The 16,242-nt window shown below is 45.9% G+C and overlaps 1 protein-coding gene across 2 annotated transcripts in view; it reads left to right on the top strand.

Annotated features, from left to right (window-relative positions):
* ZNF641 (zinc finger protein 641) overlaps nt 1–15,208 on the top strand; it is a 65,642-nt gene extending 50,434 nt beyond the window's left edge. Inside the window, exons 1-6 of one of the 2 annotated variants that reach the window (XM_027036004.2) lie at nt 1,849–2,004; nt 4,784–4,992; nt 5,617–5,708; nt 6,833–6,962; nt 7,848–7,961; nt 8,790–15,208. In XM_027036004.2, the coding sequence (XP_026891805.1) occupies nt 4,809–4,992; nt 5,617–5,708; nt 6,833–6,962; nt 7,848–7,961; nt 8,790–9,544 (1,275 nt within the window). In that variant the 5' untranslated portion in view covers nt 1,849–2,004; nt 4,784–4,808 and the 3' untranslated portion in view covers nt 9,545–15,208. Of the gene's footprint in view, nt 1–1,848; nt 2,005–4,783; nt 4,993–5,616; nt 5,709–6,832; nt 6,963–7,847; nt 7,962–8,789 lie in introns of those variants that run through there. The other variant, XM_053226161.1, reaches the window with a different exon arrangement.
* Nucleotides 15,209–16,242: the final 1,034 nt, after the last annotated feature.

Below are 16,242 nucleotides of genomic sequence, written 5' to 3'. Positions count from 1 at the left end.
TGGCCCCGGATATCTCCAACAGGTCCACCACAGTTCTCCCTTATCTGAGGCCCATAGATTGGACAATTACAAGGCAACTGGTGATGGTGGAGCCACAAGATACAAGCCATGTCCTTCCATGATTTCAAGGAGCAGATAGCCCACCCACTGACCCCAACCAACCCACTACACCTGACTTATATGAAACATAAGTCTTTATTATGTTAAATCACTGAGATAGTGGTTTTGTTAGCCTACCCGATTAACACACCTTATATTTATCAACAGTGGTAACATAATGAAAAGAACCCCTGGACTTAGTTCCAGAACTCCAAGATACAAATCTTGGCTTGACCACTCCCCCCACATACCCGGTGATTGGCTCTAGAGTATACTCTATACCCTTTCCCAATTGCAGGTCTATCACATTCTCTTCTTCCTCATTAAGGAGCCCTCTCTACTCTTCTGTGCCTCAAGACTTCTGTGAGGCATTCTCTGATTTCCCTCCCATACATATTTATTTCTTTGTTCCTAATGTGGAGTATACTCCTCCATTTTAGCATCTATTACATTTAACTGCAAATATTTGTTGACCTATGTTTCCAAAGACTGAGTTCTTGAAACACAGACAATTCCTTTGGGATTGCTGACTGCCAGCAGTTAGTTTTAGTGCCTGGCACATAGCAAAAACTAAATATATATTAAAGGAATGATTGTCACTTATGACCTTAAAGTGAGTCATTTATTTTTTAAGTCTATAAAATTGTACAGAATTGTTGTGATAATGAAATAATGTGATTTGTAGATTATAAATAGGTTCTAATGGTAACATAGTTTATTCCTTCTCATCTTTCTCAAATTCATCTTAATGCTTCGAGGTAGCTCTGTCCAATAGAAAAATAAGCCACATATATAATTTAATAATTTTAGTAGCCATATTTAAAAGTGAAAAAAAGTAGGTGAAATTAATTTTAATAATGTATTTAACCCTATAGGGTTACCTGGGTGGCTCTGTCAGTTAAGCCACCGACTTCACCTCAGATCATGGTCTTCTGGTTTGTGAGTTTGAGCCCCCATCGGGCTCTGCACTGACAATTCGGAGCCTGGAGCCTGCTTCAGATTGTGTCTCCTTCTGTCAGTCCTTCCTCCGCTCACAGTCTGTCTCTCTCTCTCTCAAAAATAAAAACATTAAAAAAAATTTTAAGAACAAAGTAATGTATTTAGTCCTGTATATACCAAATGCTGCTTATTAGCTATTTGACATTTTGTTAATTCAGTCTTCCAAACCTGGTGTGTGTGTGTGTGTGTGTGTGTGTGTGTGTTACAACACATCTCTATTTGGACTAGCCACATACAGAGAGTTCAGCAGCCACATATGGCTAGTGGCTCCCGCAAATTGGACAATGTGGCTGCAAGGCCTACTTCAGATAGCACCTTGTCCTTGAAGTCAACCTGACGATCTCTCAAGCAGCATTAGTGACTCCTCCTCAATGCCCTCTCAAGCCCCCTATCCATGCTACCTTGAAACCTACAAGTCAAGCTCCTTGACGAATTCCAGATTGTTGCCTGAGAATTTGCTCTCACAGCGATTGTCTGGCATGCAACGATCGGTTATTAAATGTCGGGGTAATTAATGAACCCGTGTGCAAAGAACCCCGTGGGAGGCCGAGGGCCGGGACCGAAAATGGTCAGTCAGGGAGCGGGCGCGGGTGGGCGGCCACCGTAGGCGGGATCCGGCGTCCCGGGGCGGCGGGCGCGGAGGTCCCCGGCTCTACCGGCCTGAGCGATGGGGGGCGTGGGGGCCACGGTCCACCCCCGCCCCCGCCCCCTCCCCCTTGCCGCCGCCGCCGCCGAGCCCCGGAAGCGGGCGGGGATTTCCTGTGCCCGCCCCACCCGCGCCCGCCCGGCCGCCGTCTCCGCCCGTCGCTGGCTCAGCAGCCGGCGGCTCCGACGAAGCGGAGGGCGGAGGGGAGGGGCCGGCGGCGCCCAGGAGGGAGGCACGGGCCGCAGGCCAAGCCGACCGGGGTGAGTGGGGCCAAGCCGCAGTTAGTCGCGGCTGGAGGGAGGGACGCCCGGCTTCCCGGGAAGGCGGGTGGGGGCCCAGTCACCCACGGGGCGGGGAGGAGGATCGACGCGGCCTCCGGTCGCTGCCTTAACCGGGGGGTTGGCCCCACTGACATTCTGTGTCCGGCCTTCGCCCAGGCTTCCCCGTCCCCAGCGTCGCTGTCAGGCCCCGCGGTTCCCACCGCTGTCACTCGGGCACAGGTTACCCCGTGGCTCCTTTCTCTTGACTTGCTCTTGCCCCAGTTCACGGGAAACCTGTTTTCTGACCTCACTTCCCCTGCCCCGGCTCAGCCTCTCGGATTCTCTGAAATCTGACCCTCTCCAGGGGCACTGTGACAAGAAGAAGGGAAGAAGCAACCTTACTCCGGAGCAGGCGCCCGTCCCGCCCATGCCCCACCCGGGGCGGAGGGCAGGGTTCTCTGACAGAACGGGAGAGACACGTCCTCATGCCCTTGGGCCACTCATTTTGATACACCGCCTTTTCCCTATTCAACAGCGCCCGCTGCAAAAACTTCTGCAGGTGGCTTGAGCCCCGGATATGTGAGGAAAAGTGAGAAATGCAAGCCCTAGAACCCAGACTCCAGTAGGCCTGGGAACATCCTGGAACCAGGAGAAACCTGGTTAGGGCTGACACCTTAACTGCCCAGGTGCTGTCTCTGAGAGAGTGAACATGTAGGAAATGCAGTGTGAGGATAGGTAGCCACCCCCTTGCTGCTGAGATTTTTGCCAGCACTTCCACAGGTTTTCTATGGAAAGTAGTCTCCAGTAGTGTGGAGAGGCTCACAGCTAGCCCAGTAAGCTCTGCAGAAGGAGGCTTCCCGTCAAGGGACTGTGCTGCTGGGGGGATGGAGAAATGAGTTTGAGACAGGTGTTCAGATAGTAGCTGTAGGTAAAGCCCTGAGGGAGGATGTTCAAAAGGAGCTTGAGAAACAAGGAAGACCTCCAGTGAAGGGAGGGAATTGGCACCTTATATGTTAAAAACGAGGCAAATACAGGGGCTGGAATTCAGAAGAGAAAGCTAAAATGGAAGTTTCCCTTTAATTGCTTTATGGGGAATTTTCCTTTCTCATGAGAAGTCTCTGAAAAGGAAACCTCCTAAGCTGGTAATCAGTCCAGGATGCTCCCATGAGGCCCTGAGACTCCTTTGGACTTCTGAGATGAAAGGATAATTTGTTCCCTTCCTGTGCATTGGGCTTAGGGTTGTCACCTACCTCTTCTGTCAAAGACAAATAGGCAAGAAAATAAATGACTTGACATCTGTCATTACCTATCCTGGGCTTCTGGGTTCTTGCAAATGTCATTGAATGGGTATGAGTGAGCCAGGATAGTTCACCAAGGTTCTGACCTGTTTTTGGAAGCCTTTCATTGGCTCTGACGGCTTCGGTACTGAATAAAAATCACACCACACACACACACACACACACACACACACACACACACACACACACACACTGATGTTGCCAAGTAGAAGGGCTCTCTGTGCCATCTCATAGACTGTTTGTCTGCGAGGAGGCAGGGAATCCCTTGTCAACAACACGTGAGACCTGCCCTGACCCCTAAGATGTCCAGAGAGGAGAAAAGCCCACAGCCTGGTCCTATGCACCACAGGATTATTATTAAGAATTTTTGTTATCTAACCCAAATCTCTTCTCTTGGCAATCAAGAGAATAGACCTGTACACAGAGATAGAAACCACTTCTGTTTTCTCCTAGACAGGAGAAAACTATATCTGTTGCTTTTAACTTTTTCCCAATGGCCATATTTCCCATCTCTTTCTCCACTTTTGTTTCTTCTGATGGAACATACTCTGGCTTCTTCACACCCTTCTTTAAAATTGAATATATTTTACTAATGAGATCTGACTGGATCTTTCCTGTCTCAGGTTCTTTCTTATGTTTTAACTCATAGGACTTTGAATTCACCGTGAGGTCATATTAGCAGCAACTATTTCCCCTTTATCCACTTTTGGTTCAAACACTTTCTCTTCTTTTTTACTTTTCTCCATCAGACATCGACTCCTGGTTGACTAACAATTTCTCCTATCTGTCAGGGTTGCTTGGGAGTTTTACCCCTGCTTTCTGAGTTATTGGTCTTTGTACCACATTTATTACCAGTTCTCATTTTCTGCATCAGAGTGAGAGGTTGTGTCCCTTTGTTGAGGCTTAAGTGAGGTGTCATTTGGTTTAGCCTCATAAGGAGGTGTGTGCTCCTGACACACACATACCTTTCCCTGGGACTGCCACCTATAGTAGTCATTTCATTCTGAACCAATTGATGAGAATGGATTTGTGGCAGAAAATCTTACCTGTGATTATATCCATTTTTGTTGAGTGGAAGTCAGTGCATATTCTTTCCTGCATGTGTCCAGATTGCTTACTTTATTGTATTTTCAGTGGTTGAAATTAAATGAATAGCTTTTGAATTTCCAGGATTATTCTTTTTTTTTTTTTTTTCAAATGAAGTTCTTACAGCCATCAGGGATATTCTGTATCTACCATGAGGTCCCCAAAATAACTGTTAGTGACTTTGCTATTTAGCACCTGCTCATTTCTTAATTTCTCCAAGAAGCCTGGCCCAGGCTTAGTTGATTGGAACACACCAAGCTTTTAAAATTCATCTTCCATCAAGCTTCTCATACTCAGTTTCATCTTTTATCCCTAGGGCTGTTTTCCATAACTCCCTTAGGAGTATTACCCCTTTACATTTTTAATGGGCACAGCTGATAATGAATTTGTTTCAGGTCACAATTTGGGTTTGCAGCAAAGATGCTTTCAGAACAAACAGCAGTCCTGGGGACAGGATGGGAGTCAATGAATGTCCAGCTGGATGGAACAGAGCCTCAGGTGGAAAGGGGAAGTCAAGAAGAGGGGCCATGGAGAACAGCACCAGGGCCACTGGAGCACCTGTGCTGTGACCTTGAAGAGGAGCCACAGTCCCTTCAGGAGAAGGGTAAGAGCCTGGAGGGTGTGTGTGTGTGTGTGGGTTTGGGTAGTGGGGAGGGGAGAGCACAGTACAAAGAGTAGTCTCTTAATCTATGTTGAAAGCAGAGTTAAAATCCCCAAATTGCCATGGACTGAACACCATAACCAGTACCAGGACTAGTCCATTCTTCCTGCGCCCTGGTCACAGAGTATAAGGAGCTCCTGGGTTCTGTAAACCATGAAACTGGGTTTCTCCCGTTTCTTGCATAATCATTCCCTCCACATGCTGCAAGTGCATGGTTAGTGGTATTGTATGTGGGAGACAAAGGAAGTGACAACAGCTCTGATTACTGTTGAGAACATACCCAGTGAGATGCACTTTACTAGGTGAAAATTACATTCAAATAATATAAATTCAAACCACAGCTAGTCCAGTAGAGATGGCTGACATATAAGTTCTACTAAAACCCACTCAATACCCTTGCAGAATATTTTGAGTAAAGGTCTCTTCCACTAGGTGTATGCATTTGAATTTTATCAGTGGGCAAAAATACAGGACAATGTGACCCTTAAGCTCCTTTAACATGGGGCCCAGTCTTATTGGGAAAGGGTGGATGGTCCATCTCTAGTGGTTGCTCTTTCCTCTCTTCAGCTCAGTCGGCCCCCTGGGTTCCTGCCATTCCCCAGGAGGAGAGCACCGGAGATTGGGAGATGGCAGCTGCACTTCTTGCGGCAGGATCACAGGTGGGCCGTGTGCTTCCCTTAGCCTCTCCCAGGGTCTCATCACGACTGCCTTTCTGTAGCCTCAGCATCACCCTATTGATTTGTTATTTCGCATGATCACTAATAGTATCCCCATCTTATAACTGAGCAGATTCTTGCCTTTCCAAGGGGCTCATCATACCCTTGAAAAAATGAGTGGAGGCTTGACAAGAAGAGGGTGAATTCCTAGAGGTTAATTTGTTTTTAATGGATGGTTGTGTATTGTTTTAAGAACAATTTATTAATGTCTTTTAAGAAAAAAAATCTGGAAAGATTAGGAAAAGATGACCTGAAGGAAGTTTGGAAGAACATAAAATAGGCAGGACTGGGTGGACAGTGGAGCATTTATGGAAAAAAAGAGAAAACAGAAAGATGTAAAGAGGGGCAGAGCCAGAGAGATTTAGATTCAGAAGGCAATGGAAGAACCACAGAAGAACTACACTCCCAGAATGCTTACCATACTGTGGTTCTCTAAACGCTTTACGTATATTAACCCATTTAACCCTGAGAGAAACTCAATTATGCCCATTATACAGATGAGAAAATAGGGTAGGATAAGATTGAAGCACTTGTGTACGGCCAAACTGCTAATAAGTGGCAGAGCCAGCAGTCATTTGGCTCAAGAATCTGGGCTTCTAGCCACCATACTATGCTACCTCAAAAGATAGGGATATGGCATGATGGGTGGAGGGTGAGAAAGAATGTTTCATCTATACGATTTTGTGCTGATAGAAAAGGAAAGGTCAAGTGGAGGAAGGAGATGTTAGTACCCAATTTCTGCAATGAAAAAAATAAGGCAAGTGGGAAGCACTGGGCAGACACCATAATTAAACAGAGGGAGCAATGAGCAATGAGGGAGCGTGCCTCCAACTTGCCATGGTCCCAGTGGGAAACTCCTCAAGAGACATTATCCTTACTCACTCACTGACCATTACTTTTACACCTCTGTTCATTTACCCTTCACCAAAACTGTATGCCCTATCTCTGGGAAATTCTCTTTCTAGATGCTCCTGTTCCTCTGTCCTCTACTATCTCAGCATTTTATACTGAGATCACATTTTCCTTAACGAACAATTACTAACAGATGATGCTACATTTTGTTTCAGGGCCTGGTAACCATCAAGGATGTATCACTGTGCTTCTCTCAGGAGGAGTGGCGGAGCCTGGATCCTTCTCAGACAGACTTTTATGGAGAATATGTCATGCAGGAAAACTGTGGGATAGTGGTCTCTCTAAGTAAGCATAATCTTCCCTAGCCACTTTTATAAGATTATACTCTGGGAGGATGGAGCCATCTGCTCTAGAGCTGATGCTCTAGAGTGTCTGTCTAGGGTACTTTCCCTGGCTGGCAATATGTGTAAGCTTTCACCAGAGAAAGAGCATGAAGCCTAATTCAAGGAAAATGGAAGTGAGGTGTCATTTTTTATTTTTATTTTTTAATTTTTTTTAACGTTTATTTATTTTTGAGACAGAGAGAGACAGAGCATGAACAGGGGAGGGGCAGAGAGAGAGGGAGACACAGAATCTGAAACAGGCTCCAGGCTCTGAGCTGTCAGCACAGAGCCTGACGCGGGGCTCGAACTCACGGACCGTGAGATCATGACCTGAGCCGAAGTCGGACGCTTAACCGACCGAGCCACCCAGGCACCCCGAGGTCTCATTTTTTAAAAACAACAGCAAAATAATGCTGAATTGTGGAGAAGAGAACTTTAGGCTCACCTTGGTTGGGTATTGGGAGATTCTTAGAAAGCAGAGAGGACATTTAAGTGATAGAACTGAGTCCTTGGAAACTCAGCGGCCATCTAGGGTAAGATGGGAGTCTGGGGGTAGGACAGCTCTAGTAGGGCTAATTAAGTGAAGTTAAACACAGTTGTGCTAGTATTTGAAATTCGAGTGGAATTTGAGTAGAAGAGAACAGACACACTAGGGAAGAGAATGTGATTTTCTAAAAGAAAGAAGAGGGACTTAAGAGAAATCACATGGGGGCTTGGGGAGAGAGGCCTATATCTGGCCTTCTTTTATCTTCAGTTCCAAGGAGTAATCTAGGAAATAGCTTTTTGTCAGAAATAGATAATTACAGTTGAACTCATTGACATCTCTGTTTTCCTTTCCCATGGGCAGGATTTCCAATTCCCAAACTGGACATGCTTTCTCAACTAGAAGGAGGGGAAGAACAATGGGTCCCTGACCCCCAAGACTTAGAGGAGAGGGACATCCTGAGGGTCACATATACAGGTAAGCACCTACAATAGACTTTCAGCCACTTCCTTCACCCCTCTTGGAGTGTCATCATTACATGTCCGTCTAATCCCTCCTCTGCTCAGCGAGTTACGGAGTCAAAAAGTATAGAGATATTTTTCTTCAACAGCAAGACAGTGTAGCAGAAAGGTTTAGAAGGTAGGCTCTAGAGCCAAACTTTGTGGATTGTAATCTAGGACCACACCTGGGGGACCTTGGCAAAGAAATTCACCCCTCTTTGGGTTCCTCATCCATATATTACTGTGAGATTTAAATATGTTAACATAGTAGAACAGTACCAGGCACATAATAAGCACTCAATAAATGTTAGTTGTTGTTGTTGTTATTGTTGATGTTATTGTAAATGCTTTCCAAAATGTCTCTTGTATTGCTGACAGGTGGTCACTCAGCCAGTGAGGATTGCAGCACCTTTCTTAACTCTCTCCACCTATGCTCATAATAATAAATAAATAGCAACAATAGCATAGACCATTTACTAAGTGCTCACTATGTGCAGGTACTCTACTATCTATCTTATAACATTTATCTTATAATTATTCCCATTTTACAGAAGAGAAAATGAAGGCTTACAGAAGTTAAGTGGGAAAGCTGAGATTCAAAATTGGGTAATCTGCTTCCTAAGTCTAGGCTTTTAACCTCTGCACCTCTTGCACTGTCTTATACAACATTAGAGCCTGTTCTCTCAGCCCTTGTGGGGTAAGGTTTAGGCCCTAACAGGAATCATACTACCTCACCTATGACTTGGGTCCTGGGGTACTCTCTTGTGACTCCCCTCTTGGGGTTGGTATTTTCCCTTCTCCACAGGAGATGGCAGTGAGCACGAGGGTGATACCCCTGAACTAGAAGCAGAACCTCCCAGAATGTTATCTAGTGTGTCTGAAGATACTGTTCTCTGGAACCCAGAGCAGGATGAGAGCTGGGATTCCATGCCCAGGAGCTCCAGAGGAATGCTCCTGGGTCCACCTTTTCTTCAGGAAGATAGCTTCTCAACCCTTCTATGTAGCACAGAGATGGATTCCCTGTTAAGACCGCACACATGCCCCCAATGTGGGAAACAGTTTGTGTGGGGCTCCCACCTTGCCAGGCACCAGCAAACACACACTGGGGAGCGGCCCTACAGCTGCCTCAAGTGTGAAAAGAGCTTCGGGCGAAGACATCACCTGATCCGGCACCAGAAAACCCACCTACATGACAAGCCCAGCAGGTGCTCTGAGTGTGGCAAGAATTTCCGATGCAACTCCCATCTAGCCAGCCACCAGAGAGTGCATGCGGAAGGCAAATCCTGCAAGGGCCAAGAGGTTGGAGAGAGCCCTGGGGCTAGGAAACGGCAGCGGGCCCCACCAGTGCCAAAGTGCCATGTGTGCACTGAGTGTGGGAAGAGCTTTGGCCGACGGCACCACCTGGTGAGACACTGGCTGACCCATACTGGGGAGAAGCCCTTCCAGTGCCCTCGCTGTGAAAAGAGCTTTGGCCGTAAACATCACCTGGACAGGCACCTGCTGACCCACCAGGGACAAAGTCCCCGGAGCAGCTGGGACAGAGGGACATCTGTCTTTTGAGATCTGTTTCTGCTGCAGCTGTGTCACATCTATCAGCAGCTGGTGCTACCAGGAGTCTCTCCCAGAGCTGCCCCTCTCCTGCACCCCAATGGCCAGAATCATGAGCCCTGGCTCCATGCCTGGAAAGATGAGGTTCCAACATTGGCCAGACATTTCTCACCAGTTCTGTGAGATACCACACAAGATGAGTTCTTTGGGCAAAACTTTAGGAAACAGTGCTTACTACATGGGCTGATATTCAGCCTGAGCCCATTCTCAAGGGAGTTTATTACTGAGGTCCAAGCCGAGTGGTTGGAGCCTATGCTATCCCAGTTAAATATTTGAGTACCACCTTTGTATACTGTAACTATTATATCCTCTCTCTATATATAGAGAAAGACCATATTAGCATATTAAAGGCTCTGAGAACTTTCTGGGTACAGGGAATTGTTAAGCCTCTTTTAATGCAGTGTTTCCTAAATTTATTTGACCTCAGTATCCTTTCTATCTTACATCCCACAGAACTGGTGACTCCATGAAACACACTGGTGAACACTGGGTTAGAGAGTAATGAGGAAACAGGAAAGAAATAGTGATCAGGTACCCAGAGTCCCCCTTTTTTTTATCCAAATGAAAGCTGAGGGGCAGACCTCATTCCTGTGTGGGTCCATCACCCTTAACCAGATCATCGAAATATACATCCACACCTCTTACCCCTACCTCCTGAAAAATAGAAACAAGAACCTTTTCACCCCCTATTCCTACTCTCTTCATCCTCTTCATACATATATCCAGCTGAGAGATCACCCTACATACAATGCTAAGAGATGGACTTATACCCGCAAGTAACCCAGGCCCACACGGAAGAAAAAACTTTATCCCCTTGAACAGACCCCTCTTCTCTTATCTGTGTCTTTATGTGTCTATGTGTATCTGTGTGCAGGGTCTTTGAATTCAGAGAGCATGCAAAGTGCAAACTGTACAAGCTAGATTTTCTAGGGGCTGTTTTCTGGGGATGAGGGTAGTAGGGATTGTATGGGAGTTTTTGTTTTGTTTCAAGATAGGAAGTAAGCTGAGCAATTAAGAGAGCCCTCATGGAAAGGATTAAGTGATGGGTTAAGTTGTGGGAGTTGAGATATAATGTCTTCCCCAGTATTAGTGAGATCAAGACAAACGTGGATATATATGTCTAGGTCTGACTCTCCTGGCCACAGATTCTTTTGTCCTGGGAGGAGAAAGAAAGACCCATCCTCAGTGAGGTGAGCTGTTTCTTGTTGATTTCAAGTAAGTTGCATATAGAAGCTTCCTGCTTAGTGGGTTTCTTTGTCTTGTTTTAGTGCTGGGAAATTAGGGCAGGAATCACAGTGCTTGCAGGTTGTTGTCATCATTCTTATTTGACCTTGATTGCCTCATCAAGGAGACAGTTTTTCTTGGGGATCTCATTCTCCCAGAAACAGAACTTGAGGGAAACTTGAGGGAAACTTGGTTTAGCTTTTCAGCTGATGCAGGGTAATGCATTGGGTTTTCTTCCCAATTCTGGACAGGTATCCACACTAAGACTCTTAACTCCAGGACTTACATAAGTATTCTAACATCTGTTGGTTGATAAGTTGGTCATTGTTTTGCTTTATTGATAATGTGTTAATACCAAGCTTATAATTTAAAAATGATCTTGTATGTAAGAGCAGTTTGGGGTTAGGGAGAGAAAGGAGCAAAGTGGATGAAAGTGGGGTAGTTTCTCTTTAATGCTTAGACTCTGGTTTGTCCTTAACTTATTTCTCAACCACAATTGGTGGAATTATCTAGAGAGGCAAGAGGAAGTAAGCTGCAACAGTCTAGTTTAATGACTGTCCCATTTGCTTAGGAAAAACTGGGTGAATCACAGCTCTTCAGAGTTCTGGACCCAGATGGAGCTGAAAATAGGGCCATTTTGTTGACTTGGCTTCTTAGAGTGTATATGAGTTGAGCAGCCGAGCCCCTGCCTCCCTTCTGCTGCTCAGAGCAGCCTTCCTTCTTTGCTTGGAATGTACTGTTCTTGCTTACGTTCCTAGTAATAGAGCAAAATGGCCAGCCCTTTATAAGGTCCTCAGAGAAAGGAACATTTTAGGATTAGTATTAGGAGATACCCCAGGGACTAGGAGAGTATTGGATTCCAGTGGTAAAACTGGGCTATACCATTTCTTTTACCCTCCCACTACACCTCATTCATTAATGCAGATCAGCTCTATGTAAGCAATGGTTCAGAACCTGTTTTAGATCAAAGACCCTTTTGAGAATCTGATAAAAACCAGAAACTCACTTTTTGAGAATAACAGACATTAGCAATTCACTCTGCTTTATATATACATTTAGCAGGTTCAGAGCCTATCCATGGAATCACTAATCTGGGATCATAGGGAGTTACCCTGACCCAGGATGGTCGTTATATATTTGTGTCAAGAATTACAGGGCAAGGATCGCTAAGTATTTTAAGGACTAAGATATCAGAGGCAATAGGGGATAAAGACAGAGTCTAGTCTTTAATGACTACAAGAGTATTGCTTACATTCTACTTATATTTTTTAAAACGATGACATGCTAACAAATCCAGCTCCTCACAAACTTTGTTTTAAAGACCTGTGGGAGGTGACTCCCTGTACTATCAGATTACACCTCTTAATAACCAAATGTTAACCTCCAGCCTTTGATCTGTTTTAGTAAATGTAAGGAGAGTAAGCGAAGCCCCCAAAGTGTGGGGGCAGTCGTAATACCCAAATGAAAGGCATCATGGAGTCTAAGGGCCTTCTGCAGAAAGGACATCTTAGGGCATTTCTGGTATACCACTGTCTTCTCTACCTCGGACCAACACCACTTCCCTTGGATGAAAAATAAAATAAGCAACAGCCATCAGATGGGTGAATAGATTTGAATGATTTGTCCCATAGGGAATCAGTCTCAAACTCCCATCGTTCTCCCAACTTGCTTTGCCACGTGTCCACCCATCCCCTTTAAATAAAAAAACTGTCTCTGTGTTCTCTCTGGGCAAATGTAAAATGGGGAAGTCCATCTTCAGAAACCTGTCACCTTTTCTTTCTGTGGTGCCTCTACCCTGTTCAGGGCCCAAGTGTCCTCCCCTTTCTATTCCATCAAAGTATGTCTTCAAAGAATCCCTTACACTGGAGGAGATAACTCAAAGTATTAGCTTTTCCCAGAGTCATTTACATTTTAAGCCTTAGCTCTGATAGTAGAAGTGGAAAGAAAAAGTTTTCCCTTGTTTAGCTCCTTCCGGGAGCTAAAGGGGTGATAATTTGTGACAAAGTCCTTTTCTTTCCAGCACTTCTGCACTCAAACCACTGTTTCCTTATTTCCATCAAGGGCAAGGTGAGCCCTGACTCAGAACCAGAGATGCCAGAAGATATGTTCTTTCCATTCCTATTCAGATGAATGCACTGGATGGGGGTGAGTGAGGCTGGGCAGTAACAGAAAAGTGAAATCTATTCCCATATACCCCTTAGAGATCCTGAGCTGGCAAAATTTCCTTCTATTCCTGGAGTGCTATATTAGGCCTTGGGTCTCAAAAGGTGGTCTCTGAACCAGCAACATGGACATCGCCTGGGAACTTGTTTTAGAAATGCAAATTCTCAGGCTCCATCCCAAACAAACTGAATCAGACACTCTGGGAGTGGAGCCCAGCAATCAGTCTTCACTTGCCTTCAAGAATATCTGATGTATACTAAAGTTTGAGAATCACTGGCTAGGAGATTCAAGTTCCACTTCAATCAGTGGTACCTCATCCTCTTCAAATGGGGAGAGAGGGAGGGAAATCTTTAAACCCCTGCTGCCAGATTTATTTTCTGCAACCTCTCCAGGCTAGTTTCTCTTCATTTCTGGTTCCCTTGAGTCCCAAGGTCTTCCCGCACCCTTAAATCGGTGAAAGGACTGGGTTAGGCAACAATTTTAGAAATTGTGTGTTTGGGGGTGGGGGGCAACTACCAATGTGCCGTGACTTACTGGGGCTAGAGCTTCTAAAATGGGCCCTGAGGATTCACGGGTCCAGAAATCTGAAAGGATAAAAAGGAGAAGATACCTCAAAGAAAGGAAATCCAATGTAAAACTGAAAAACCAACATCCAAGGAAATGGTCCTCCTTTGCTAGTTAGTGGTCCTTATCCAGGCCTAATAAGTTGCCCTGGAGGCTTGCAAGGTGAATATTTAGCACAGGATAGAGGGTAAGGCCAGCTCTCCCAAGCCCTTAAGGAACCAAGTTTTCCAACCTCACAATTGCATTGGAGACCAATGAGGTACCATGCAAGGGATTTCTAACCATGAATTGGCATACCCTATGGACAAGGGCAACAGAAGTACTGGAGAGTCCCCAGGACACAAGAAAGAACCAGGCTCATTTAGTAATATGTGACAGAAGTGAGATTTGAACCCAGACTCCATTTACCAGGTAGAGTTGTAATCAATTAAGCCATGGCACCTGTGTCAAAAATGCATTTCCTGCTTGAAGATTCTGTCCAATTCAGGCTGCAAGAAGGGGCCTGTCTTGCAGGCCCTGGTCCTGTTACCTCTAGCTCCTCTCCTAACCAAACTCATGAGGACAGACTGAACTAAAATGACCACTCCTGTGGGGCTCTCCAAGGTCAAAAGGTTGGAGTGAACCTAAGTCTCTTTGGAGGTGATCAGCTCCTCTCTCCAAGGTGGAGAAGCTTAGCTACAGTTTTCTTCAACTCCAGTCTTCAGGGTCTCTCTCTCTCTTGCTTTTCCAGTTACTGCCTTCATTTTCCCAATAAATGGAGCTCCTCCTCCATTCTTCACTCCCATTTCTCTTTTTCAGTTGGTTTGGTTTAGTAGCTTTTCGTTTTGTTTTGCCTGGTGAATGCTTCACCTTCCTAAGGATATGTGTTCTTCCTAATCCCTATCCTTCTCTTTCCATCGTAGTTATTGTCTTTAGGCTTCTAGCTAGTTCCGTTCCACTATGAGCCCCTCCATCCCTCTGCCTGCTGTCCAGTTTGTCAGCTGTAAGCCTACAAAGCAGGGTCAAGTACTCATACTTCCCACTTTCTTCCCTCCAGTCCTTGGCTTGGCTCTAGCAGCTTAGCTGCCATCTTACCACCCTGCATCTCTTTCTCTCTCTCACCCTTCCCCACATCCTAGCCTGGCTAAGAGGTTGTCCATACTGCCAAGTCCAGGCCCTACACTCCATTCCCTACAGGCTCTTCTTCCCTAGATTTAGCTTCCAAAGTGGGTTTCTACTTTTTGCTACTTTAATTTACTCAATCTCTTCCTGTCTTTTGTGGCTCCTGAGAATCCCTCTCAATTTTATAAGCCATTTTTGGCAATCTCACTATGTGCCAGGCACTGGCTCTTCCAGGCCTGGGAAATCAAGTATGACCATGGTCCCTGTACTCAGCATGTTCCTCAACTGAGCCCTCCCCTGGCACCACTTTCCTGCCATGTCTCATGATACTGCACACCAAGGCACACTCTTCCAGGAAGTTTTGGGAGTGTATGCCCACTTGCCATCCAACCCAACTGCTCTGTGCCTGCTGGATTTCTAGCTCTTGTCTGACTTGATTCCCTCTGATGGACTGTGAATTTCCCATGGGTTACCCACTGGGGACCTTTGTCTGTATCCTTAGGGGTCTCTAATATGCTCCCCATGGTCCCTGTCAGTTGAATAAAGGTCTTATTGGCTGTGTCACTGATTTCCTCTCTCAGTCCTCTCCTCTCCTCTTCCCTCCATTCTCAGCTCTTCTCTCATGATCAAAAGACTGCAACAGAGTGGGAGATACCAGACAGCTCTGGGAGGAGTCACACAGTCATGCGTGAGCCCCTTCACTGCTTCTCCCCAAAACATAAACCTTGAGATGCCACAAATTAGGCCTCCCCATCTCTGGTCTTCACCCAACCTGGAGCTGGGAAAAGGAGATTGCTGAGCAGGACTGGGCCTAGGGTAAGGCAGGTAAGGGTCTAGGGAGCAAATATAAGAAGGCCCTCCATCTCGGGGTCATTCAAGTGCTGACCCTGCTCTTGGGAGACCCTTAAAGTGCTGAACCCAAGTCTGGAAACTGAGGTGATGATGGTGACTATGAATTGACCCCCTAGGCAAATTTACAGTAATTGGAGATTTGGTGGGGGGAGCCAGAGGAGGCATGCACAGATGGGGTTAGGCAGGAACTGGGTCCACCAGACATACTCACCCTTGTGGATGAAGAGAATGAGCATATGGCAAAGGGGATCAAGAGAATAAGGTAAAAGAATAAAATTCGTGTGGGAGTAAACATGGGAAGCTGGCATGGACACCACTAGCCTCTGATCCACTGACACAACCTCCCACCTATGGAGCTTCATGGGACATGGGGAAGAGGGGAAGGAGCCATTCCCCAGGCCTTGAGTGCATCCCAAAGGCTTTGCTCTTCCTCCGTGGGAGTTGCCTTAATGGAGCTTCAAGCCTACTGTTTAGGGGACAATCTGCCTCTGCAGCTTTCTGAACACCAGCCAGACTGTTTTGGCACCTACCTCGGTGCTTCAGGTTTCCCTATTTTCTTATGTTCACTCTTAACTTCCCACTGTCACTTGGAGTAATACTCTTGACAAGTCTGGTCTTTCTCCTAACCAGAAAAGGAGGAAGGAAGGAATTGACAACAGGGGGAGGAGAAACCCAGCCATGATTGTTCACTGAGGGTCCTGTTCTTTCTGCCGGCTCCAGTGGTCTATTGGAATCCTGACTTCCTC

The sequence above is a fragment of the Acinonyx jubatus genome, chromosome B4 (genome assembly GCF_027475565.1).
Source record: "Acinonyx jubatus isolate Ajub_Pintada_27869175 chromosome B4, VMU_Ajub_asm_v1.0, whole genome shotgun sequence".
In the NCBI taxonomy this organism is placed as follows: Eukaryota; Metazoa; Chordata; class Mammalia; order Carnivora; family Felidae; genus Acinonyx; species Acinonyx jubatus.
This window is presented reverse-complemented; position numbering and strand designations above follow the sequence as displayed.